The following is a 24,908-nucleotide window of genomic DNA, read 5'->3' on the forward strand; positions in this document are numbered from 1 at the left end:
ACATTAGAATTACTGAAAATGACAGGTTTTCTTTTTTTTAAATATCATACGGCCTTGTCTCTGAGTATACTGATAATGTTCCTAATTACGATTCCGGATTTCACATTCCAGATTCCAGGGAATCCATGCTATGGTTTACACTGAACGAGGACGTTCTCATTTATAATTATATTGCAGAGTAAAACAGTTCTAGGGATATATTTACTTCTCGTTTGCAGCATCATGGACAAAGAGATGATACCCATAACTGACGATAGAGATCATTACCATAGATGTCAAATTGTTCATACAAATCACACTGACAGGGTCCAGAAATTAAAGCAAGCTTGTTCCACTACAATTCCACAGGCTATTTGTGACAGTGTCCTGTCTGATCCTAAAACCAAACGATCGGACAAACTCCGATTACTATCATTGGGCAGTGGCAGTGGTAAGAAATTATTTTTGTATAATCCACTTGATGTTCTCTTTATAGCATAGCCAAACCATACTCGCAAACCAGGGCTTATTTTGCCGGGTACGTTGTGAACGGTACCATAAAAAGGTCCATCCTTTACGCCGATGAAATGTGTAAGGGTAAATTGTATGATATAATTGTGTGATTCACCAAATAACAAGTATTTTTTAGGAGTGTATGTATTCTAATTTTCTGTTAGTGCTGCTTCTAACATGCTTAGTTAGACCCTGATACAAAAGGGATGCAATGAATAAATAAATAAATAAATAAATAAATAAATAAATAAATAAATAACAAATAAACATAAACAAACAAACAAACAAACAAACAAACAAATAAATAAATAAATAAATAAATAAATAACTATGTAAATTGTTTTGGGGTTCCGTTACAGGAGAGGCGGAACTACAAGCTCTGATTCACCTTAGAAAAACATTCCCAAATATCCATGCCACAATTGTTGAACCTGCAGCAGAAAGTCTAGCTGAATTCAAGGGAAATGTTGGTGAGAATCACGCTAGTCTGGATGGTGTTATGTTTGAATGGCAACAGATGACATGGGAGGACTATGTAGGTGATAAAGAGACAGTTGGTCCATTTGATTGCATTCTACTCCTTGGTGTGATAACTTACTTATCTGAACCTATGACAACAATGCGATACCTTTATACACAACTTGCTGAGCATGGTGTTATCGTTCTAAATATTCTTTCAGGTAAGTGTTAATATTCACACATATACCAGTAATTTATGTTGGTAAGGTATACATGTAGTTTCAATCCATGGATATTAAAGCATACTGCTGTGCAATCATTATACACAGTGCAAACCCAATCCAAGAATCATCATATTATTAATATCACCACAAGGGCTCCTTAATACCTTGATGGTATTACCAAAGCGTGACCCTTGACTACGTATGAGACAACCAGTATTGGTGCTTGTACGTCTACGATACAGATACAGATATAACACATTGTTTTCATATAGCCTTCAGTGATTGGCTTAGACTGTATCACATGGTATTGACCTATAGTGACCTCAATTTGCATATAGGGGCACTAGTCACGTTTTATTTTCTCCAGGGCAATATTCATGTTGCTCGAAAGTCATATCGAGATTTGCTTTGACTATGCAAAGAATATGTGCCCGGGAATGTGATGTGTTATGAAACACTTATTGCCTGGCCTTATTTGGGCACTAGTAGAGGTCATATTACAACCTCGGGAAATAGTTGCTACACAACAGCCCTTGTGGTAATAGACATCTACTTAATAGGGCCCTCATATCCAGGCAATACCGTTTATTTGCCATAGAAAGAATGAATTTGTCACAGTATGCCATACATATACAGAAATTGACAAACTAGAGAAATTGCACAACACAACTGTATAGAATACAATTGAGAGTTCTATGGCCGGAAAACAGGGAAAAGCTAAAGTGTAGCTTGTAAAAATCTGTTTCCCGAGTTTGGTACTTTACAATTCGTAGTACAATGAGAAATAATGAGGGCTTTCTAAAAGAAGAATGTAAAATATCAATACAATGGCTCTACAGTAACTATGAAGTACGGAATAATTACAAAATACCGTATTTACACAAGAAAAAAAAACATTTGTTCAGTCAAAAGATATAAAACAGGTGGAAGGAAAACATATAATAAAACTATACATATACTTTGGAATGTTGCAACATCTGGTATAGTTTGATGCATCCACAGGCCAAAATTTGATAAGACTGGTAATGTCTACAGAATATGCAAGTTTATTGTCTGATAAGAAAGTACTCTTTAATCGCTGATTTGAAAGCATTTCTGTTGGTGATGTTACGTATCGTGTGAGGTACGTCATTCCAGTATGTATGTAAGTATGTGGTGATGTTTCTCTTGGTATCATTATAAGATTTAAACCTGACATCGACCTCTGACCTAGGGAATTAGAATGAGAATGGTACTCTACTTCTCCTGTACAAAAATACAGACGTGAATCTATAAAAGAGAGAGGTATGAATACAGCGTATTATTGAATCAACTGTCCTTATGTTCCTTTCTCACAGAGAACAATGGCTCCGACTACGTAAGGAAGAATTGCCATTTTCTGTGGAAGTTCACCCCTGCAAGGATAACTACAACTGAAGTAGTAGCATGCTTCAAGGGCATCAAGGCAAATGTAAAAGTCTCTGAAGTAAAAGGATCACGTGATATAACACCTATCCTCCAACAAGATTCAGATACTGGTAGTCGACTGTTGGACCAAATTTGCCATGTTGTAAATTTTAGGCAGACAGCAGACAGAGAACATCTTGACACTGTCATGAAATTATTACAAGACCCAGAAATACGCGTACCTGGTCACAAAGACCAAATCAATGTTGTATACAATACAAATATCATCATTGTAAGCAAAGATAGCAATATGTCTGAATCTTGACATTTTTATCCTTCCTTTCTGATAAATAATGATAAAATTACAGACATTCTTCACCATGACTTCGACTCGCAATCTGCACAATCCAATTCATATAATTTGGTACATTAACCATAACAAAGCACACATGTCCTGTAGAGTTTCCTAATGTAGCTTATAGTTTTTAATGAGTAATTTCCATAATCAATGATTTTTAGTTATTATGGACGGATGCACAGAAGAAATCTATTAATAGTCCCCCCCCCCTTTTTTTTGGGGGGGGGGGGCGACTGAGAAATGTATGCAAATATGCTTAGCAATCAAACCTCTCAAATAAAATTGTCATTACTCGATGCAGTAGTTTTAATTTTGAGATATTGTATCCACAGAGACAGACACACATACACACACACACACACACACACACACACACACACACACACACACACACACAAGTATGACATAACCTCCCCTTACAAGAGATAAAAATAATATTTCATTTTCTTTTAATACCATAAGAGATCATTTGTCATGACTGCGATTACTAAGAATCTGCGATCACTCCATGGGAGTGTCTCCCATATCGACATTGATTATTACCTATCCCGTTCCTTGTCTTCCCAAAAATAAAACCAAAAGTCTGAAGCGCTCTCTCTCTCTCTCTCTCCCTCTCCCTCTCCCTCTCCCTCTCTCTCTCTCTCTCTCTCTCTCTCTCTCTCCCCCTCCCTCCCTCCCCCCTCCCTCCCCCTCCCTCCCTCCCTCCCTCCCTCCCTCTCTCTCTCCCCCCCTCTCTCTCTCTCTCTCTCTCTCTCTCTCTCTCTCTCTCTCTCTCTCTCTCTCTCTCTCTCTCTCTCTCTCTCTCTCTCACACACACACACACACACACACACACACACACACACACACACACACACACACACACATATATATATATATATATATATATATATATATATATATATATATATATATATATGACTTGAAAAGATACTGAAGAACAAATCATACAGACTAACACGTGAAAGCTTCTGGACAAAAACAATGCATAGGGAGAAAATGGAATAAACTGCAAACAATAGCAACTGTTCTGATTACCATTTTGCGTCACATAACTGGACATACGTGATAATTAGTAGATAAATTGATTGAGTAACTTTGTTGCAAGTGCATTTAAAGCTAAACTGTGTAGGGGAAATTTTATTGTACATACAATAAAAAACATTTCACACTCTTTTTTTCAATTTATTGAGTTACAAAAAAGGTATATGTTGTTTCAAGGAGAAGAATATGGGAAAGTTGTTTTATGTGAATGAATACCAAATTCTCATCGATATGGCCACTTAAACATGTCAATCCTGCAATATGTAATAGATAGTCAACGAGTTCGGGAGGGTTATGAGCCAATAAACGAGGGGGCGTAGCCCCGAGTTTTTGGCACATATTAAACCCTACCGAACGAGTTGTCTATCTTACTTATACTACGGCGTGATTGGCTCAAACGGATATTTTTCAAAATGTTTTGTAATTTGTTGCATGCGAATTGAGCGCTGAGCGTAGTAGTAAGGTTGTTTATTATAGTGACATGTGATATACATTTTACAAATTGGCAATAACAATATCAGAAAGCAAACACATCACCCAGCCCACCAGGCTTATTAGTCACTACAAAACTGAATTGCTCGTATAAAGCACTTAAAAATAAGGGGTGCAAAGAGGACAGTCATAACAAGTAAAGAAAAGTAACATACTACACTGTTATATAAAGATGATTACACCTTCTGGTGTAAGCTTTGTGAATAAATTTACAAGTTGCTCTAGGCATATTGATCGTTATAAAGTTCCATTTCTCAGTCTCATTAAAGTTTACAAAATTTGGATTAGACTCAAGTATAATATTGTAAAAATGTGTTCTTAAATCATGATAGAATGAACAGTGAAATAAAAAGTGAGATTCATCCTCAGTTGAATCTGCATTACATAACACACAGAGGCGAGCATGTAACACCTCGCCCCTAAAACGACCTGTTTCAATCCTGAGTGGAAGTATTCCTACTCGTAACTGAACAAAAAGAGAACGTTCAGCTCTCGACAAATCTAAATCTAAATAATTTTCACGGCGATATGTTCTTTTAAAGATACTGTACGTGCGTAATTTCGGTTTGTTACGAACATGCATATACCAGTTTTCAGTACAATTCGAATGTTTACTAATCTGACAATCCCAGTATTACATGGAATCAACTCATCAGTATCTAGACTTTCAAAGATGTCATACATTTCAGAAGACCAATTGCCGACACACAGCGCATGGTCCCAAAAGAAAATCTTACTAGTTAACCTATCACTGTCAAGGTTACAAAGTCTGTTCCAATACCGGGCCATATTACCCAACCTACTCGCAATACACGAGTCCCAACCAGTGTCTCCATTAATGGCGAGAGTAGGTGCGAATTTGTGAACACCCAAATAAAACCTTATTGCCCGATTCTGAATTAAATCACACGACGAGAAGTTTTGAAAACCCCAGATACCCGAGCAATATTCAAGAATTGGTACCACAGATGCGTTGAACAATTTAGTGAATGTATTAAAACCCATATTATTCAGTGACCTGAATTTGGAACAGACTGCACCTAAAGCTCTACCAGCCAACTCAGCAAGCGCATTAGTGGTAATAGAAAAGTCAAGAAATTCATGCAAAACAATACCCAAATATTTGTACTTAGTAACAATCTCTATTGTTTCAGTACTGATCATAAAGTTAAAACCAGTACAAACAGTGCCTTTCTTTCTAAAATGAATTACTTTTGACTTCACTATATTTGCTTTTAATCGCCATTTTTACACCAAGGAAAGAAAATATTTAACATTTCCTGAAGACCATCCTCGTTATCGGACAGAAGTACAATGTCATCTGCATATAATAATATATTCAACTTTATATCTCCAATTCTAATACCAGGAGGAGATTCCTTAATAATAACAGCTAAATCATTTATAAACAGTGAAAATAGAGTAGGTGAAAGATTGTCTCCTTGTCTGACGCCACTATTCGTAGGGAAACTACTAGACAGGTGCCCATTCAGATTGGCGGCAGCACTAGTGTCAGTGTACATGGCCTTTATAGAGTTATAAAATTTACCGTTAACGCCACTAATTAATAACCTATATAGCAACGCCTCACGATTCACACAATCAAACGCTTTCCGCAAATCTAAGAAGGCTGCAAAAGTGGGCAAGTTATTTACAAGTCTATTACGAATAACAGAAGTTAGAACAAAAATATGGTCTTCACATGAGTGACCTTTCCTGAAACCATTTTGCTCATCAACCAGGAGGTCATTATTTTCTAGATGAGTAATTAAACGAGCATTCAAAATTGAACAATAAAGCTTGCATATGACACTTTGTAAACTAATACCGCGATAGTTTAACGGAATACGTGGATCAGCTGAACGATCCTTAGGAATCGGTACGATTGTAGCAAAACGCCAAACATCTGGTATCAAATCACTGTCAAAGCACAATTGAAACAGATTATGCAACACTGAAATAGATACATCGTTTTTTAGGACTTCACCTGGAATGCGATCAATACCGACAGATTTTCCTCGCTTGACCTTGTTAACAACCTTTTCAACCTCTTCCAAGGAAATATTTTGATTTAATGCGACATTGCTCTCGTACAATGGGTCGATCATGTTGTTTTCTAAAACACCCTTATGATGTATAATCTGATTTAAGAAATCTTCATCATAATCCCCATCCGGATTATTGTATAAAGATGAGAAGTCCCTTTTCCAGGCAGCAAGAACTATATCTTTATCTGTTAATAACTGACCATGATCATCGTAAACCTCCATTGGGATACAACTATTACGTTTTGGACCGAGCTTTTGAATATGATTCCAGAATCTACGTGGATCATCGGTGCAAACTGACTCAATCTTGCCAACAAGCCCTTTTCTATGCCTCCTTTCATGAAACCTTAACCTCCTATCAAAACTTCTTTGCGCCGTCTTAAAATCACAAAGAAGCCTTCGTTTTTCAGCAACTCTGACAGACCTACATCTAAGATAAAGCCTCTGCCTAATATGCATTACGTTCCACAATTCCTGTAGCTCATTATTCCAATACGGTTTTTGATGACATAATTTACTACACCTCCGACTTGCTTGACGATGGATGGGGACATGCATATTCATTTCATCTATAATACATTTACACAGCTGTTGATATACATTATTTACATTTAGTTGCGTCTCATTACAGGTTTGAATGACATCAATGATATTACGAATTGCCCCACGTGCGATAGGCGAATTCAAAAATGACCCAGGAATGTTATCAAGCTTATATTTTCTTGACCGCTCATGCGAAACCGAAGAACTACCATTGCAATTGATATTCAAATTCATACTATGAAAAGACCGAGCGTTGAAAACTATTTCAAGTAAGGAATGGTCAGGAATTTTACAACGCTCAGATAGCAGGTGCATTAAATTATAATCATTCAGAAAATCCGACATAGTGGTAACTCTAAAAGAATCACATTGCATAAAATATTCATGAGGCACAATCATATAGTCGACTACTGCTCTACCCCGCGTAATATAGGTCACACCCCTTTATAGAAAGAGTGGGTTATGGCTCCATATAACCAACCGAAATCAAGGCCTCTGATTGGCCAAGTCGGTCTAGCAGTAGTATAAGTTCCTATTAAAATAAGCGATCGAGGCCTGTGATGTGCAGTGACCCATGACAACGCGTATATTAAACTTACTGGAAGTCCAGAGACTTGAAAGCTTAACAAAACTTGGACTTGTTGGGAACTGATAACTTTGGTGAGTGGGCAAGTTTTTTTTATAAACAGTCTGGAGACAGATTAATTAATTTTTGGCCAAGTCTATCTCAATATGCGCCTGTCACCAGTGTCCTCCAGCATTCCTCTGACTGGAGGCGTGAATTTTGCGAGCTCAGTTTCGTGTGTTTTGGGGGTTTTGGCACGATAGCTATCTTAGAAAATGATTGCTACTATCGATACCTCTACAAGTTTCAGTCACTTTTTGGTAATATTAGCAATTTTATAACATTTCTTCCAAGTTCCTGCCGCTAAACGACTTGACCTCTGTGACCTGTAACTTTTATATGTCTACGCATGTGCAACAGTCTGCACATCTGGACTGATAGAGTGATAGCGTACGTTTGTTTCCCCTCGGGACTAGCCAGTCACACCAAAACAGTCTCTTTTCCCCGAGGGGAAACTAGTCCCTAGGGACTAGTTACATTAATTAGTTCCTGGCGAATTGCTTCATGCGTCGCCCCATGTAAACAGGCCTTTAAGGGAGTCATCATTATTTACGGTTGGGAGGGACTAGAAATTCTACATACGTGCAGAATCAAAGTTACTGCAAAAATGTGGAACAGGTAACAAGAACTAGAACAGATACAAATATCATTCTACGGTAGTTACATTAGAATTACTGAACATGACAGGTTTTCTTTTAAGGTAGCAGTAAAGGCTATTTCCCCCCATTTCTTTGTTGTATTAAAAAAATCATTAAAAAATGCCAGAAAGATTTTGCAACCAAACTTGCAGGATGATTGTTTTAGGAGTATTATTATTTTGTGTTTCTTTATGATTAATGAAATATGACACCAGTAAATATGAAAACAAAACGGCCTTGTCTCTGAGTATACTGATAATGTTCCCAATTACGATTCCTGATTTCACATTCCAGATTCCGGGGAATCCATGCTATGGTTTACAGTGAACAAGGGCGTTCTCATTTATAATTATATTGCAGAGTAAAACAGTTCTAGGGATATATTTATTTCTCGTTTGCAGCATCATGGACAAAGAGATGATACCTCTAACCGACGATAGAGATCATTACCATAGATGCCAAATTGTTCATACAAATCACACTGACAGGGTCCAGAAGTTAAAGCAAGCTTGTTCCACTACAATTCCACAGGCTATTTGTGACAGTGTCCTGTCTGATCCTAAAACCAAACGATCGGACACACTCCGATTACTGTCATTGGGCAGTGGCAGTGGTAAGAAACTATTTTTGTATAATCCACTTGATGTTCTCTTTATAGCATAGCCAAATCATACTCGCAAACCAGGGCTTATTTTGCCGGGTACGTTGTGAACGGTACCATACAAAGGTCCATCCTTTACGCCGATGAAATGTGTATAGGTAAATTGTATGATATAATTGTGTGATTCACCAAATAACAAGTATTTTTTAGGAGTGTATGTATTCTAATTTTCTGTTAGTGCTGCTTCTAACATGCTTAGTTAGACCCTGATACAAAAGGGATGCAATGAATAAATAAAAAATAAATAAAAAATAAACAAACAAACAAACAAACAAACAAACAAACAAACAAACAAACAAATAAACAAATAAATAAATAAATAAATAAATAAATAAATAAATAAATAAGTAAGTAAGTAAGTAAGTAAATTGTTTTGGGGTTCCGTTATAGGAGAGGCGGAACTACAAGCTCTGATTCACCTTAGAAAAACATTCCCAAATATCCATGCCACAATTGTTGAACCTGCAGCTGAAAGTCTAGCTGAATTCAAGTTAAATGTTGGTGAGAATCACGCTAGTCTGGATGGTGTTATGTTTGAATGGCAACAGATGACATGGGAGGACTATGTAGGTGATAAAGAGACAGTTGGTCCATTTGATTGCATTCTACTCTTTGGTGTGATAACTTACTTTTCTGAACCTATGACAACAATGCGATACCTTTATACACAACTTGCTGAGCATGGTGTTATCGTTCTAAATATTCTTTCAGGTAAGTGTTAATATTCACACATATACCAGTAATTTATGTTGGTAAGGTATACATGTAGTTTCAATCCATGGATATTAAAGCATACTGCTGTGCAATCATTATACACAGTACAGACCCAATCCAAGAATCATCATATTATTAATATCACCACTAGGGCTCCTTAATACCTTGATGGTATTACCAAAGCGCGACCCTTGACTACGTATGAGACAACCAGTATTGGTGCTTGTACGTCTACGATACAGATACAGTTATAACACATTGTTTTCATATAGCCTTCAGTGATTGGCTTAGACTGTATCACATGGTATTGACCTATAGTGGCCTAAATTTGCATATAGGGGCACTCGTCACATTCTATTTTCCCCAGGGTAATATTCATGTTGCTCGAAAGTCATATCGAGATTTGCTTTGACTATGCAAAGAATATGTGCCCGGGAATGTGATGTGTTATGAAACACTTATTGCCTGGCCATATTTGGGCACTAGTAGAGGTCATATTACAGCCTCGGGAAATAGTTGCTACACAACAGCCCTTGTGGTAATAGACATCTACTTAATAGGTCCCTCATATCCAGGCAATACCGTTTATTTGCCATAGAAAGAATGAATTTGTCACAGTATGCCATACATATACAGAAATTGACAAACTAGAGAAATTGCACAACACATCTGTATAGAATACAATTGAGAGTTCTATGGCCGGAAAACAGGGAAAAGCTAAAGTGTAGCTTGTAAAAATCTGTTTCCCGAGTTTGGTACTTTACAATTCGTAGTACAATGAGAAATAATGAGGGCTTTCTAAAAGAAGAATGTAAAATATCAATACAATTGCTCTACAGTAACTATGAAGTACGGAATAATTACAAAATACCGTATTTACACAAGAAAAAAAAACATTTGTTCAGTCAAAAGATATAAAACAGGTGGAAGGAAAACATATAATAAAAATATACATATACTTTGGAATGTTGCAACATCTGGTATAGTTTGATGCATCCACAGGCCAAAATTTGATAAGACTGGTAATGTCTACAGAATAAGCTAGTTTGTTGTCTGATAAGAAAGTACGCTGATTTGAAAGCATTTCTGTTGGTGATGTTACGTATCGTGTGAGGTACGTCATTCCAGTATGTATGTAAGTATGTGGTGATGTTTCTCTTGGTATCATAAGATTTAAACCTGACATCGACCTCTGACCTAGAGAATTAGAATGAGAATGATGCTCTACTTCTCCTGTACAAAAATACAGACGTGAATCTATAAAAGAGAGAGGTATGAATACAGCGTATTATTGAATCAACTGTCGTTATGTTCCTTTCTCACAGAGAACAATGGCTCCGACTACATAAGGAAGAATTGCCATTTTCTACAGAAGTTCACCCCTGCAAGGATAACTACAACTGAAGTAGTAGCATGCTTCAAGGGCATCAAGGCAACTGTAAAAGTCTCTGAAGTAAAAGGATCACGTGATATAACACCTATCCTCCAACAAGATTCAGATACTGGTAGTCGACTGTTGGACCAAATTTGCCATGTTGTAAATTTTAGGCAGACAGCAGACAGAGAACATCTTGACACTGTCATGAAATTATTACAAGACCCAGAAATACGCGTACCTGGTCACAAAGACCAAGTCAATGTTGTATACAATACAAATATCATCATTGTAAGCAAAGATAGCAATATGTCTGAATCTTGACATTTTTATCCTTCCTTTCTGATAAATAATGATAAAATTAAAGACATTCTTCACCATGACTTCGACTCGCAATCTGCACAATCCAATTCATATAATTTGGTACATTAACCATAACAAAGCGCACATGTCCTGTAGAGTTTCCTAATGTAGCTTATAGTTTTTATGAGTAATTTCCATAATCAATGATTTTTAGTTATTATGGACGGATGCACAGAAGAAACATATTAATAGTCCCCCCCCCTTTTTTTTGGGGGGGGCGACTAAGAAATGTATGCAAATATGCTTAGCAATCAAACCTCTCAAATAAAATTGTCATTACTCGATGCAGTAGTTTTTGAGATATTGTATCCACAGACACACACACACATGCACACATACACACACACAAGTATGACATAACCTCCCCTTACAAGAGATAAAAATGATATTTCATTTTCTTTTAATAACATAAGAGATCATTTGTCATGACCGCGATTACTAAGAATCTGCGATCACTAAATGGGAGTGTCTCCCCCGGTGTCTCCCATATCGACATTGATTATTACCTATCCCCTTCCCTGTTTTCCCAAAAATAAACCAAAAGTCTGAAGCGTTCTCTCTCTCCCTCCATCCCTCCCTCTCTCTCTATATATATATATATATCTTTCCCTTCGCTCCCAACCTCCCTTCCTCTCTCTCTCCCCCTCCCTCCCTCCCCCTCTCTCACACACACACACACACACACACACACACACACACACAAATATATATTTAGGACTTGAAAAGATACTGAAGAACAAATCATACAGACTAACACGTGAAAGCTTCTGGACAAAAACAATGCATACGGAAAAAATGGAATAAACTGCAAACAATAGCAGCTGTTCTGATTACCATTTTGGGTCACGTAACTGGACATACCTGATAATTAGTATGATGTGTTGAGCCTACTGAGGTTGCTCTGCAAAGCCTGAGTGAAACGTCTTGGCCAGAAACACTTTACTGTTTAATCTATATATTTAAATGAAACTGGTTAGTGTATAAATTATACATATATATAAAAATGGTTATTTATTTTTTTGGAACCATCCATACAATCAAGATGTACATTATATTCTATGTATGCACCCATACAATCAAGATGTACGTTATATTCTATGTATGCATCCATACAATCAAGATGTACGTTATATTCTATGTATGCATCCATACAATCAAGATGTACGTTATATTCTATGTATGCGTCCATACAATCAAGATGTACGTTATGTTCTATGTATGCATCCATACAATCAAGATGTACGTTATATTCTATGTATGCGTCCATACAATCAAGATGTACGTTATATTCTATGTATGCACCCATACGAGCAAGATTACGTGTCCCTGTGGTTTTTATGTAGTGCTGCACTATGAAATTTGTGTCAATGGCAGAACAAAAAGATTTGCAATATCACATATTACAGTAGCCATATGGATAACACACACACAAATGGTTATTTATTTCATTTATAAAACAACTCTTTCTGGACGCATAAATGTGAAACAATATCAATAAAGTAAATGTTTGTAATTCAATAAATTAGAAAAAGCTAAATTGATCGCATAACTTTGTTGCAAGTGCATTTAAAGCTAAAATGTGTAGGGGAAATGTTATTGTACATACAATAAAAAACATTTTACACACTTTTTTTGCAATTTATTGAGTTACAAACAAGGTATATGTTGTTTCAAGGAGAAGAATATGGGAAAGTTGTTTTATGTGAATAAATACCAAATTCTCATCGATATGGCCACTTTAACACGTCAATCCTGCAATATGTAATAGATAGTGTTACGAACCGAAAATTTAGAGAAGCCAAATTAAATACTTTCCCCACAACTTCCAGTTGAAACAACAAACGGTCAAACACAGGACACTACACAGCATTACACTTAACAATTATCTTATTTAATTAAGTTGTAATGAAACAAAATATACTATATAATAAGTCTTGAATATATATTACAGGGTTTACAAACTTATAAACTAAAAGGGTTCCAAATGCTCTATATATCAAAATGTTCAGTTATCAAACTTGACTGGCGACTTGACTCGCGACTTTTAGTCTTACCGGTGGTGCACACAAACTTTAACCGAGTACAGAGCTGAGGACGGCGAGTTCGTCGAGTGTTGAAGGCGGCTACGTGGAACAAACTTAGTCACGGTGGCACTGTATTCTTCGCTATGGCTCTTTCAACCGAAATCAAGGCCTCTGATTGGCCAAGTCGGTCTAGCAGTAGTATAAGTGCCTCTAAAAAGCGATCGAGCCAGTGATGTGCAGTGACCCATGACAACGCGTATATTAAACTGAATTGGAAGTACTCCGTTCAGGAAAGTAAAGACGCCATATTGCTAGTCCAGAGACTTGAAAACTTAACAAAACTTGGACTTGTTCGGAACTGATAACTTTGGTGAGTGAGCAAGTTTTTTTTTTTTTTTTATAAACAGTCTGGAGACAGATTAATTAATTTTTGGCCCAAGTCTCAACAGGCGCCTGTCACCAGTGCCCTCCAGCATTCCTCTGACTGGAGGCGTGAATTTTGCGAGCTCAGTTTCGTGTGTTTTGGGGTTTTTGGCACGATAGCTATCTTAGAAAATGATTGCTACTATCGATACCTCTACAAGTTTCAGTCACTTTGTTGGTAATATTAGCAATTTTATAATGTTTCTTCCAAGTTCCTGCCGCTAAACGACTTGACCTCCGAGTCTGTGACCTTACAACTTTTATATGTCTACATATGTGCAACAGTGTACATATGTTGACTGATACAGTGATAGCGTACGTTTGTTTCCCCTCGGGACTAACCAGTCACACCAAAACAGTCTCTCCCCCCCCCAGGGGAAACTAGTCCCCAGGGACTAGTTGCATTAATTAGTTCCTGGCGAATTGCTTCATGCGTCGCCCCGTGTAAACAGGCCTTTAAGGGGTCATCATTATTTACGGATGGGACTCTGGGAGGGACTAGAAATTCTACATACATAATCAAGGTTACTGCAAAAATGTGGAACAGGTAACACTAACAAGAACTAGAACATATACAAATATCATTCTACGGTAGTTACATTAGAATTACTGACAATGACAGGTTTTCTTTTAAGGTAGCAGTAAAGGCTATTTTTCCCCCATTTCTTTGTTGTATTAAAAAAATCATTAAAAATGCCAGAATAAAAATTTTGCAACCAAACTTGCAGGATGATTGGGAGTATTATTATTTTGTGTTTCTTTATGATTAATAAAATATGACACCAATAAATATGAAAACAAAACGGCCTTGTCTCTGAGTATACTGATAATGTTCCCAATTACGATTCCGGATTTCACATTCCAGATTCCGGGGAATCCATGCTATGGTTTACACTGAACGAGGGTGTTCTCGTTTATAATTATATTGCAGAGTAAAACAGTTCTAGGGATATATTTATTTCTCGTTTGCAGCATCATGGACAAAGAGATGATACCTCTAACCGACGATAGAGATCATTACCATAGATGCCAAATTGTTCATACAAATCACACTGACAGGGTCCAGAAATTAAAGCAAGCTTGTTCCACTACAATTCCACAGGCTATTTGTGACAGTGTCCTGTCTGATCCTAAAACCAAACGATCGGACACACTCCGATTACTGTCATTGGGCAGTGGCAGCGGTAAGAAACTATTTTTGTATAATCCGCTTGATGTTCTCTTTATAGCATAGCCAAACCATTCTAGCAAACCAGGGCTTATTTTGCCGGGTACGTTGTGAACGGTACCATAAAAAGGTCCATCCTTTACGCCGATGAAATGTGTATAGGTAAATTGTATGATATAATTGTGTGATTCACCAAATAACAAGTATTTTTTAGGAGTGTATGTATTCTAATTTTCTGTTAGTGCTGCTTCTAACATGCTTAGTTAGACCCTGATACAAAAGGGATGCAATAAATAAATAAATAAATAAATAAATAAATAAATAGATAAAAAATAAACATAAACAAACAAACAAACAAACAAACAAACAAACAAACAAACAAACAAACAAACAAATAAATAAATAAATAAATAAATAAATAAATAAATAAATAAATAAATAAATAAATAAATAAATAAATAAATAAATAAATAAATAAATAACTATGTAAATTGTTTTGGGGTTCCGTTATAGGAGAGGCGGAACTACAAGCTCTGATTCACCTTAGAAAAACATTCCCAAATATCCATGCCACAATTGTTGAACCTGCAGCTGAAAGTCTAGCTGAATTCAAGGGAAATGTTGGTGAGAATCACACTAGTCTGGATGGTGTTATGTTTGAATGGCAACAGATGACATGGGAGGACTATGTAGGTGATAAAGAGACAGTTGGTCCATTTGATTGCATTCTACTCCTTGGTGTGATAACTTACTTTTCTGAACCTATGACAACAATGCGATACCTTTATACACAACTTGCTGAGCATGGTGTTATCGTTCTAAATATTCTTTCAGGTAAGTGTTAATATTCACACATATACCAGTAATTTATGTTGGTAAGGTATACATGTAGTTTCAATCCATGGATATTAAAGCATACTGCTGTGCAATCATTATACACAGTGCAAACCCAATCCAAGAATCATCATATTATTAATATCACCACTAGGGCTCCTTAATACCTTGATGGTATTAGCAAAGCGCGACCCTTGACTACGTATGAGACAACCAGTATTGGTGCTTGTACGTCTACGATACAGATACAGATATAACACATTGTTTTCATATAGCCTTTAGTGATTGGCTTAGACTGTATCACATGGTATTGACCTATGGTGACCTCAATTTGCATATAGGGGCACTAGTCACGTTCTATTTTCTCCAGGGCAATATTCATGTTGCTCGAAAGTCATATCGAGATTTGCTTTGACTATGCAAAGAATATGTGCCCGGGAATGTGATGTGTTATGAAACACTTATTGCCTGGCCTTATTTGGGCACTAGTAGAGGTCATATTACAACCTCGGGAAATAGTTGCTACACAACAGCCCTTGTGGTAATAGACATCTACTTAATAGGGCCCTCATATCCAGGCAATACCGTTTATTTGCCATAGAAAGAATGAATTTGTCACAGTATGCCATACATATACAGAAATTGACAAACTAGAGAAATTGCACAACACAACAGTATAGAATACAATTGAGAGTTCTATGGCCGGAAAACAGGGAAAAGCTAAAGTGTAGCTTGTAAAAATCTGTTTCCCGAGTTTGGTACTTTACAATTCGTAGTACAATGAGAAATAATGAGGGCTTTCTAAAAGAAGAATGTAAAATATCAATACAATGGCTCTACAGTAACTATGAAGTACGGAATAATTACAAAATACCGTATTTACACAAGAAAAAAAAACATTTGTTCAGTCAAAAGATATAAAACAGGTGGAAGGAAAACATATAATAAAACTATACATATACTTTGGAATGTTGCAACATCTGGTATAGTTTGATGCATCCACAGGCCAAAATTTGATAAGACTGGTAATGTCTACAGAATATGCAAGTTTATTGTCTGATAAGAAAGTACTCTTTAATCGCTGATTTGAAAGCATTTCTGTTGGTGATGTTACGTATCGTGTGAGGTACGTCATTCCAGTATGTATGTATGTAAGTATGTGGTGATGTTTCTCTTGGTATCATTATAAGATTTAAACCTGACATCGACCTCTGACCTAGGGAATTAGAATGAGAATGATACTCTACTTCTCCTGTACAAAAATACAGACGTGAATCTATAAAAGAGAGAGGTATGAATACAGCGTATTATTGAATCAACTGTCGTTATGTTCCTTTCTCACAGAGAACAATGGCTCCGACTACGTGAGGAAGAATTGCCATTTTCTACAGAAGTTCACCCCTGCAAGGATAACTACAACTGAAGTAGTAGCATGCTTCAAGGGTATCAAGGCAAATGTAAAAGTCTCTGAAGTAAAAGGATCACGTGATATAACACCTATCCTCCAACAAGATTCAGATACTGGTAGTCGACTGTTGGACAACATTTGCCATGTTGTAAATTTTAGGCAGACAGCAGACAGAGAACATCTTGACACTGTCATGAAATTATTACAAGACCCAGAAATACGCGTACCTGGTCACAAAGACCAAGTCAAAATTGTATACAATACAGATATCATCATTGTAAGCAAAGATGGGAATATGTCTGAATCTTGACATTTTTATCCTTCCTGTCTGATAAGTAATGTGTGATCATATAATCTAACTTTATATCTACTAGGTATGTGTTTCGTAAGATATCAATTATTGCTTCTCACTTTAATTAAGAATAGACATTGGCATGATAGGAAATTGTTTGAAAGTGAAGTACACATGGTATTACTTATTATATTTTCATTTTACTTATGGTTATTTTACCAAAACAAATCGCCCCTTTTTCATTACAATGTTCTTGTTTAACAGTCAACAAGAACAAATAATCTGACACACTCTTTGTATTATTGGTTGTGCTTTGAATTTAGTGACATCAACAGAATTACGTGACTCTGGTTTTCTTTCCTTACCCACCACAGCATGAACCATCAACCCGCTTTCAAGACCAGTATCAGAACCCAATGCACATTGTAATATGATTAATTATAGACATCTATGAATTAATTAAGTTTACTTTGTTGTTGCTTTCCAAATTTAAAATTCATTTACTACTATTACTGGTATTTCAATATCACTCGTTTTACGTTATTACAGTTTTGTGTTATTTACATTAATATGTTTTTCATAATTAAATGCCAAACGTTATTAATCGTACAAGCTTGCGACATATACTATACTACTTCATAACACTATCAATTCCACAGAGTAAAAACCTGATATAGTTATTAAATTGTCACATTCCGTTTACTTACATACTATTTTCGGCTAAAGTCAACAGACAAAATACAAATTTCAAATTAAAGCAAATTGGCATCGACATAGTGTGATAGTTGGTTTAGTATACAAGAGGTTGACGTTTTCATTCGAATTTTGGTACCCCAAGAATGTCTTAATGATGTCGTCATAGATCATATCTCACACACCCTATTTACCCCATTAGGTAGTTTAGTTAACCTAATTCAATGTATCTTTAGATGGTGGAATGAAATAAGACGTTTCATCATAAAACAAAACTAACAACAAAAAGCCGCAAAGTTTATTAGTACAGCCTTGCCCTATAATGTACCTACCATTTCAATAAATGTATAATTCTTGCCTTCCTATTTTGTAACTCTTATCAGCTAAATTTCGTCTCCTTTTTTTGAAAAACCTTTTAGTGTATCTGGATATATAACGTAAACAAAAACGTAGGTATTATTTGTTTTATATACAAACAGGCATGAAGTATTCAGGAGAAACCATGTGTTGTTAGTTAGAATCGAACCGTTCGGTGGTCAAATTGTATAAGTGGGCTCGAACTCGACAGCAGTGGTAATATATATTCATTGCTGATGTATTTACTATGAAACTAATTCCTTTCCTCACTTGATATGTCAATTTTCTTTTCTTTTCGACTTCTGGCAAATAAATAAATATGTAAGATGCAAGTGGTTTAACCACTCAGCAAAGAACAAGCCATTACTGTGTTACTGTATACTTTGATGTGTAAATGAAAAAAAGATTTATGTATTTCACTGAAGAAATGCCATGTAAAGTAAATTAATTTAAATTAACATAAAATAAACGGAAAGAGTCAAATGCTACACGGGATAGATATCCAGACATTGAAAACATGGTGTGGAGAAAATTGTTAACGTGGGTAGGGCGTTTCCTGTGCTGGTATAAACCGCATCGTAGTTGATTAGGAAATAGATGTTATTTGTTTAAATGAAATGAAACAGTTGGCATCACGTGATTGGACGAAAGATCACGTAGGTGTAATAAGAAAGGTATATATTTTGTTGCCTACCACTGCAAAGTAATCTGGTTTGCAAAGAAGTGCAGTGTTACAGTTGTTCGACGTACCGTAATTCCGTTTTATAATTTGTCTGGTTCTTCAATTCGGTAAGTATTCATATATTTCACTGAACCATTTCTCACCATATTTTGAAAAAAAAATCTGCCGAGGGAAATCTTCCTCTGTTATATTATATGGCCCAACACAAAGGTCCCAAATCAAGCGATTTTTAACATACGAAGCAGTTAGTTTTTTTAATGTTTTTTTGGGGGGAGGGGGGATTTATCTGATCTATTTTACACTATTAAACCACTCCGAAACCAAATTCATTATCCATGATTCTTGTAACTTGGTGTCATATATTTGTTGTAATTTAAAAAAAAACACCAACATATTGTGAATAGTAATATTTATTTATTTTCTTTCTCCTTTTGTCTAATATTGCCTGTCACGTTTATGAAATAAAAGACTAAACACGTTGCTTCTTTTTTATTGTTTGCACGGTAATATAAGCATAATTGACACTGGTTATTATAAACGGCGGAGTTGTGTGTGTGTGTGTGTGTGTGTGTGACGCTTACTTGTTAAAACAACAGTTAAGTGAATTTGGCTTTTTGGCGGCTGTCAATAGCGCCCTAAGAGGTTAGTTAGTTAGTTTGCATATCTGGTTTATTTTGGTGTTTCATTTACATGTCTTCTTTCTGTTGGTGTTTCATTTGCATATCTTGTGCCATTTCTTACTCATACAAGACCTAAAGTCATATCTGTAGGACTCGTAAGAATTGATAACAAATGGTAAATGTTGGTTACAAGGTTGTTTAATGTTATTCTCTCGGCCCAATGCGTCTGTGCATGCGACGATATTAAAAGTTGCCTTCATTTTAATGCAATTTCTGACTACTGGTTACAAAGTGTGTTTCATAATGTACACACTTTTTCATACCAACGAATCAGCTTCATAACAGAAAATAAACGTCAATGTTACAAATTCGTGTTAGAGGATGTGACACTGAGTATCTCAGTGAGATGTACCCTATGTTTATCTATCCCTTTGTCTTGCGTTTAATTTCAGACAAACGAAATAAAATTCGTTGGCATAATGACACCGTACATTCTACTGTTAGCTTCCCTCGTTTTCTCGCTTGGTCACACTGGGACTGATGGGCGAGACAACACTGTTGACGTGAACAGACGAGCTTTGACTAAACAAGATCTCCAAGACCAGATAGATTCCCTGAAGGAGACGGTAGATGAATGTTGTCACTGCACTGAAGGTCAGTGATTATTTTTTTTTATTTTTTTTAGAGAGGGGTACGTGCGCATGCATGTGTTCGTGTATGTATATATGACATAGTGCCCGGATGTAGCTAGGCAATAGTGTTTTTTTAAAAACTGTGACATTACATTTGCTTAGAAGTAAAATATCGTTCTTTGACCTTAACATAAACCTGCATCAAATTTCTTCACGATGTCTGTGAACATTGTGCCAAACCAGACTGCTATTTTCTGTTTTGAATGTAAAATATTGACATATCATGAGACAACTGTCCCACGTTTAGACTGTCTGACTCTGTACTCAGTCAGAGCCTCCTCGGTCTATAAGAATCTATGTGCAGCAATTTTTACGTTCAGACTACAGACTGTAGACAGCGTTTGACTCGGTACAAATTATAGTCTAAGAGTAGAACAACACAAAACTCCTCACCTTACGTACGCGTATTAGCATCTCCAGAGGCCACAAAATAAAACTGGCAACTGTTGCTGACTTCCGACATACTGAGACGTCATCACACCAGGTATACAGAGGAGTAGAACTCGAATTATCCGTGGCTAACTTCTCCGCCATTAAATCTAACTAGGGGTGATTTAAATGTGTTCACTGTACACGTGTCGAGACAAATTAAATCAAAGGGTAAACAGGTGTACGCGGATATACAGCCAATCACACAACAGCTAGTATACAAATATTACATACATAAATCACACACACACACACACACACACACACACACACACACACACACACACACAGATACATACAAATTCATACTTGTAAAAGCGTGTGCACGCAAATTTGCACGCTCAAACAAACAAAAAAGGTTTGAAAATTGTATTACACTGTTTAATAGTATCTCAGAGAATCAACGCAGTTGCCTGAGCTAGTATGTGTGTATTGATAAATAGTTTATTTATATTTGTAGATTTGAAACCTATTGGAAAGGACTGTGCAGATATCCTGAAAACTACATCCCAAACAAGTGGTGTTTACGCCATTCAACCAGAAGGCAGTGATGAAGCTTTCAATGTATATTGTGACATGGACACAGGGTCTGGAGGATGGACTGTGAGTATCACGTCCTGCATATGAAAATGTACTAAAACAATTTGAAAGAAACAAAAATCGAAATCAAAGCGGAAACATTGTTACAAACCAGAGCTGTTATTTCTTCCGCGACACTGCGAAATACAAAGTGCGTCTTGGATGATGCCGTAAAAGAGGGTGTTGTTTACGACGATGAGCGAAAAGAAATAACGACTAGACTATTAAAGTATCAGGATTTTATATATTATGATAATTTCCACTTGATTATCTTAGCATTAATGAGGGTTTGACGCCCCCCTTCCCCCGCCCCCTCCTTTGGACACATGTATATTTTGATTGTATAGTGATTTTCGGGTCACTGGAGTCCTGATTAATAACGTTGGTGGCGCTGTTAAAACTGCATACTCGTAGTCACTCGAATCATAACCCTATCATTTGTTGGCCAAAATGTACCGATTTGATTCCCGGTTTTTGAATCGTGATAGTGTTTGTGCTTTTGTTTTGAATCCCTCAGAGCACTACTCTGAATCCCATTTTCCTATCATGTACCCCCCCCCCCCCGATCATGGGTACTCCTGTACAATATTCTTCTACCAAACCCCCCCCCCCCCCAATCAAGAGTACTTTGAACAACATTTCTACCTAGGGAGCCGTCATTATTTACGACCGGGGGGTTGGGGGTTGGAGGAATTGCTTCGAAAATCCACAAAATTTGAGTGACCCCCCTGGCTTGAAATTTTTCGTAACCCCCCCCCCGACACATTTTTTTTCATACACCCCCCCCCACACCATTTTATCGTCATCATAACTCATTAACTACCTACCTACATACATATACATACATACATACATACATTTTTGAATTTTAAGGACTAAAAGAATGCTTTCTGGTGCTCTTTTAACATGTAAAATTTTGAGCAGCCCCTCCCCTTTCACTCCCCAATCTTTGGGTAACCCCCCTTTCACTCCCCAGGTTTTGAGTTACCCCACCCTAAATCCCCCCCCCCACTGCGCCAGTCATAAATAATGATGCCCCCCCCCCCTAGTACTCCCCATATCCCTCTCCCTCAATCCAAGGCACCCCTGTACAATTATTCTACCAAGTTCCCCTCCCTGATCACTCCTAGATCCTGTACCCATTCTCCTACCAAGCACCCCTCCCCTGATCCAGGGTACTCCTTGGGCTGAACAATTAAAAATGCAATATTCACTCATATTGGTACAGGTCTTCCAACGACGACAGGATGGCAGTGAGGAATTCTATAGAAATTGGGTCCAATATGAGCATGGTTTTGGTGACGTTACCGGGGAATTCTGGTTGGGTAATAAAAAGATCCATCAACTAACCAATCAACCAGGTAGAACTTATCAGTTGAGAGTTGATCTGGAAGACTGGGAAGGCAATATGAAGTACGCCATTTATCACAATTTCAAAGTTGGTGACAGTCGGAGCAAATACAAGCTCTCCATAGGAACCTATGCTGGAACTGCAGGTATGATAATAATGATGACTATGTTGTGGGCACTGTCGTGGGGTGGGAAGAGGAGGGGGGACAGTTCAGGGAGAGACTAGTTTCACGAGTTCAGACAACCCATCTGTGCAGTTTCCATAGAGCCATAGACATTGCCCTTTGCAAAGACTAGAATTAACAAAATATGAAACTTATTGCTGCCTTTACTACACTTGTATTGACAACTGCTATCAATTTAAAGGAAAAGTGCAGTCAGACTTACTTCTGTCTTTAGTACACTTGTATTGATTACTGCTATCAACTTAAAGGAAAAAGTCCAGTCAGACTTACTTCTGTCTTTAGTACACTTGTATTGATTACTGCTATCAACTTAAAGGAAAAAGTCCAGTCAGACTTACTTCTGTCTTTAGTACACTTGTATTGATTACTGCTATCAACTTAAAGGAAAAAGTCCAGTCAGACTTATTTCTGTCTTTAGTACACTTGTATTGATTACTGCTATCAACTTAAAGGAAAAAGTCCAGTCAGACTTATTTCTGTCTTTAGTACACTTGTATTGATTACTGCTATCAACTTAAAGGAACAGTCCAGTCGGACTTATTTCTGTCTTTAGTACACTTGTATTGATTACTGCTATCAACTTAAAGGAACAGTCCAGTCGGACTTATTTCTGTCTTTAGTACACTTGTATTGATTACTGCTATCAACTTAAAGGAAAAGTCCAGTCAGACTTATTTCTGTCTTTAGTACACTTGTATTGATTACTGCTATCAACTTAAAGGAACAGTCCAGTCGGACTTATTTCTGTCTTTAGTACACTTGTATTGATTACTGCTATCAACTTAAAGGAAAAGTCCAGTCAGACTTATTTCTGTCTTTAGTACACTTGTATTGATTACTGCTATCAACTTAAAGGAAAAGTCCAGTCAGACTTATTTCTGTCTTTAGTACACTTGTATTGATTACTGCTATCAACTTAAAGGAACAGTCCAGTCGGACTTATTTCTGTCTTTAGTACACTTGTATTGATTACTGCTATCAACTTAAAGGAAAAGTCCAGTCAGACTTATTTCTGTCTTTAGTACACTTGTATTGATTACTGCTATCAACTTAAAGGAAAAGTCCAGTCAGACTTATTTCTGTCTTTAGTACACTTGTATTGGTCAAACAGCATCTCTTTATCTTATTCAGCTTTGAAATCTTGTAAAGGAGCCCTATATGTACTTTATGACATGCAGATCTATGAATGTACACAAGGTTTATATCTCTTTCCTGACCTTTTGTTATGTTAGCCAACCATTAATGGGTTGTATTACATTATTTTGTAACAGGTGACTCCCTATCTTATCACAAAAACATGGGCTTTACTACAATGGATGCTGACAATGATAGCTGGAGTAACAACTGTGCTGTGGCACGTCATGGTGGATGGTGGTACAAGGCATGTATTAATTCAAATCTGAACTCTAGCTATCGTCAGGGCAAAGTACCAGACAATGACGGCTGTGTTATGTGGGACAAGTTTACTAAAAACGGCCATTACTATTCCCTCAAAACAAGCGAGATGAAAGTTAAGCCTCTGGACTAAATAAAAGTAAATCATTATATGTCCATATTTCATATTTTGCATGCCCAGATATGAAATACAATGAATAAAAAAACCAGATTCAATCATTGATCATTGCATCATCATTTTTACCTGCTGTAAAGAAGGGTTATGTAATACTTTGTCTGTGTATGTTTGTCTATGTGTCAGTATGTCTGTATGTGTAGACGGTATCTCAAAAACTGCAGCATTGATTCCAATAAA

The 24,908-nt window shown here is 36.7% G+C and overlaps 4 protein-coding genes across 4 annotated transcripts; all 4 read left to right on the forward strand.

Annotated features, from left to right (window-relative positions):
- Positions 1-222: 222 nt before the first annotated feature.
- On the forward strand, positions 223-2,886 carry LOC144447653 (histamine N-methyltransferase-like). The gene is made up of 3 exons (XM_078137730.1): positions 223-430; positions 852-1,172; positions 2,513-2,886. The coding sequence occupies exons 1-3, from the start codon at positions 223-225 to the stop codon at positions 2,884-2,886; spliced, it is 903 nt and encodes a 300-aa protein (XP_077993856.1).
- Positions 2,887-9,058: 6,172 nt separating this feature from the next.
- On the forward strand, positions 9,059-11,383 carry LOC144447654 (histamine N-methyltransferase-like). The gene is made up of 3 exons (XM_078137731.1): positions 9,059-9,068; positions 9,361-9,681; positions 11,010-11,383. Exons 1-3 carry the CDS (start codon positions 9,059-9,061, stop codon positions 11,381-11,383), a joined length of 705 nt encoding a protein of 234 aa, XP_077993857.1.
- A 3,462-nt stretch (positions 11,384-14,845) lies between these two features.
- LOC144447656 (histamine N-methyltransferase-like) lies at positions 14,846-17,589 on the forward strand. The gene is made up of 3 exons (XM_078137732.1): positions 14,846-15,053; positions 15,551-15,871; positions 17,216-17,589. Exons 1-3 carry the CDS (start codon positions 14,846-14,848, stop codon positions 17,587-17,589), a joined length of 903 nt encoding a protein of 300 aa, XP_077993858.1.
- Positions 17,590-19,292: 1,703 nt separating this feature from the next.
- Positions 19,293-24,769, forward strand: LOC144447030 (techylectin-5B-like). Its single transcript, XM_078136899.1, has 5 exons — positions 19,293-19,410; positions 20,376-20,577; positions 21,505-21,647; positions 22,852-23,119; positions 24,430-24,769. The coding sequence occupies exons 2-5, from the start codon at positions 20,403-20,405 to the stop codon at positions 24,684-24,686; spliced, it is 843 nt and encodes a 280-aa protein (XP_077993025.1). The 5' UTR covers positions 19,293-19,410; positions 20,376-20,402; the 3' UTR covers positions 24,687-24,769.
- Positions 24,770-24,908: the final 139 nt, after the last annotated feature.

Source organism: Glandiceps talaboti, chromosome 16 (genome assembly GCF_964340395.1).
Source record: "Glandiceps talaboti chromosome 16, keGlaTala1.1, whole genome shotgun sequence".
Classification (NCBI taxonomy): domain Eukaryota; kingdom Metazoa; phylum Hemichordata; class Enteropneusta; family Spengelidae; genus Glandiceps; species Glandiceps talaboti.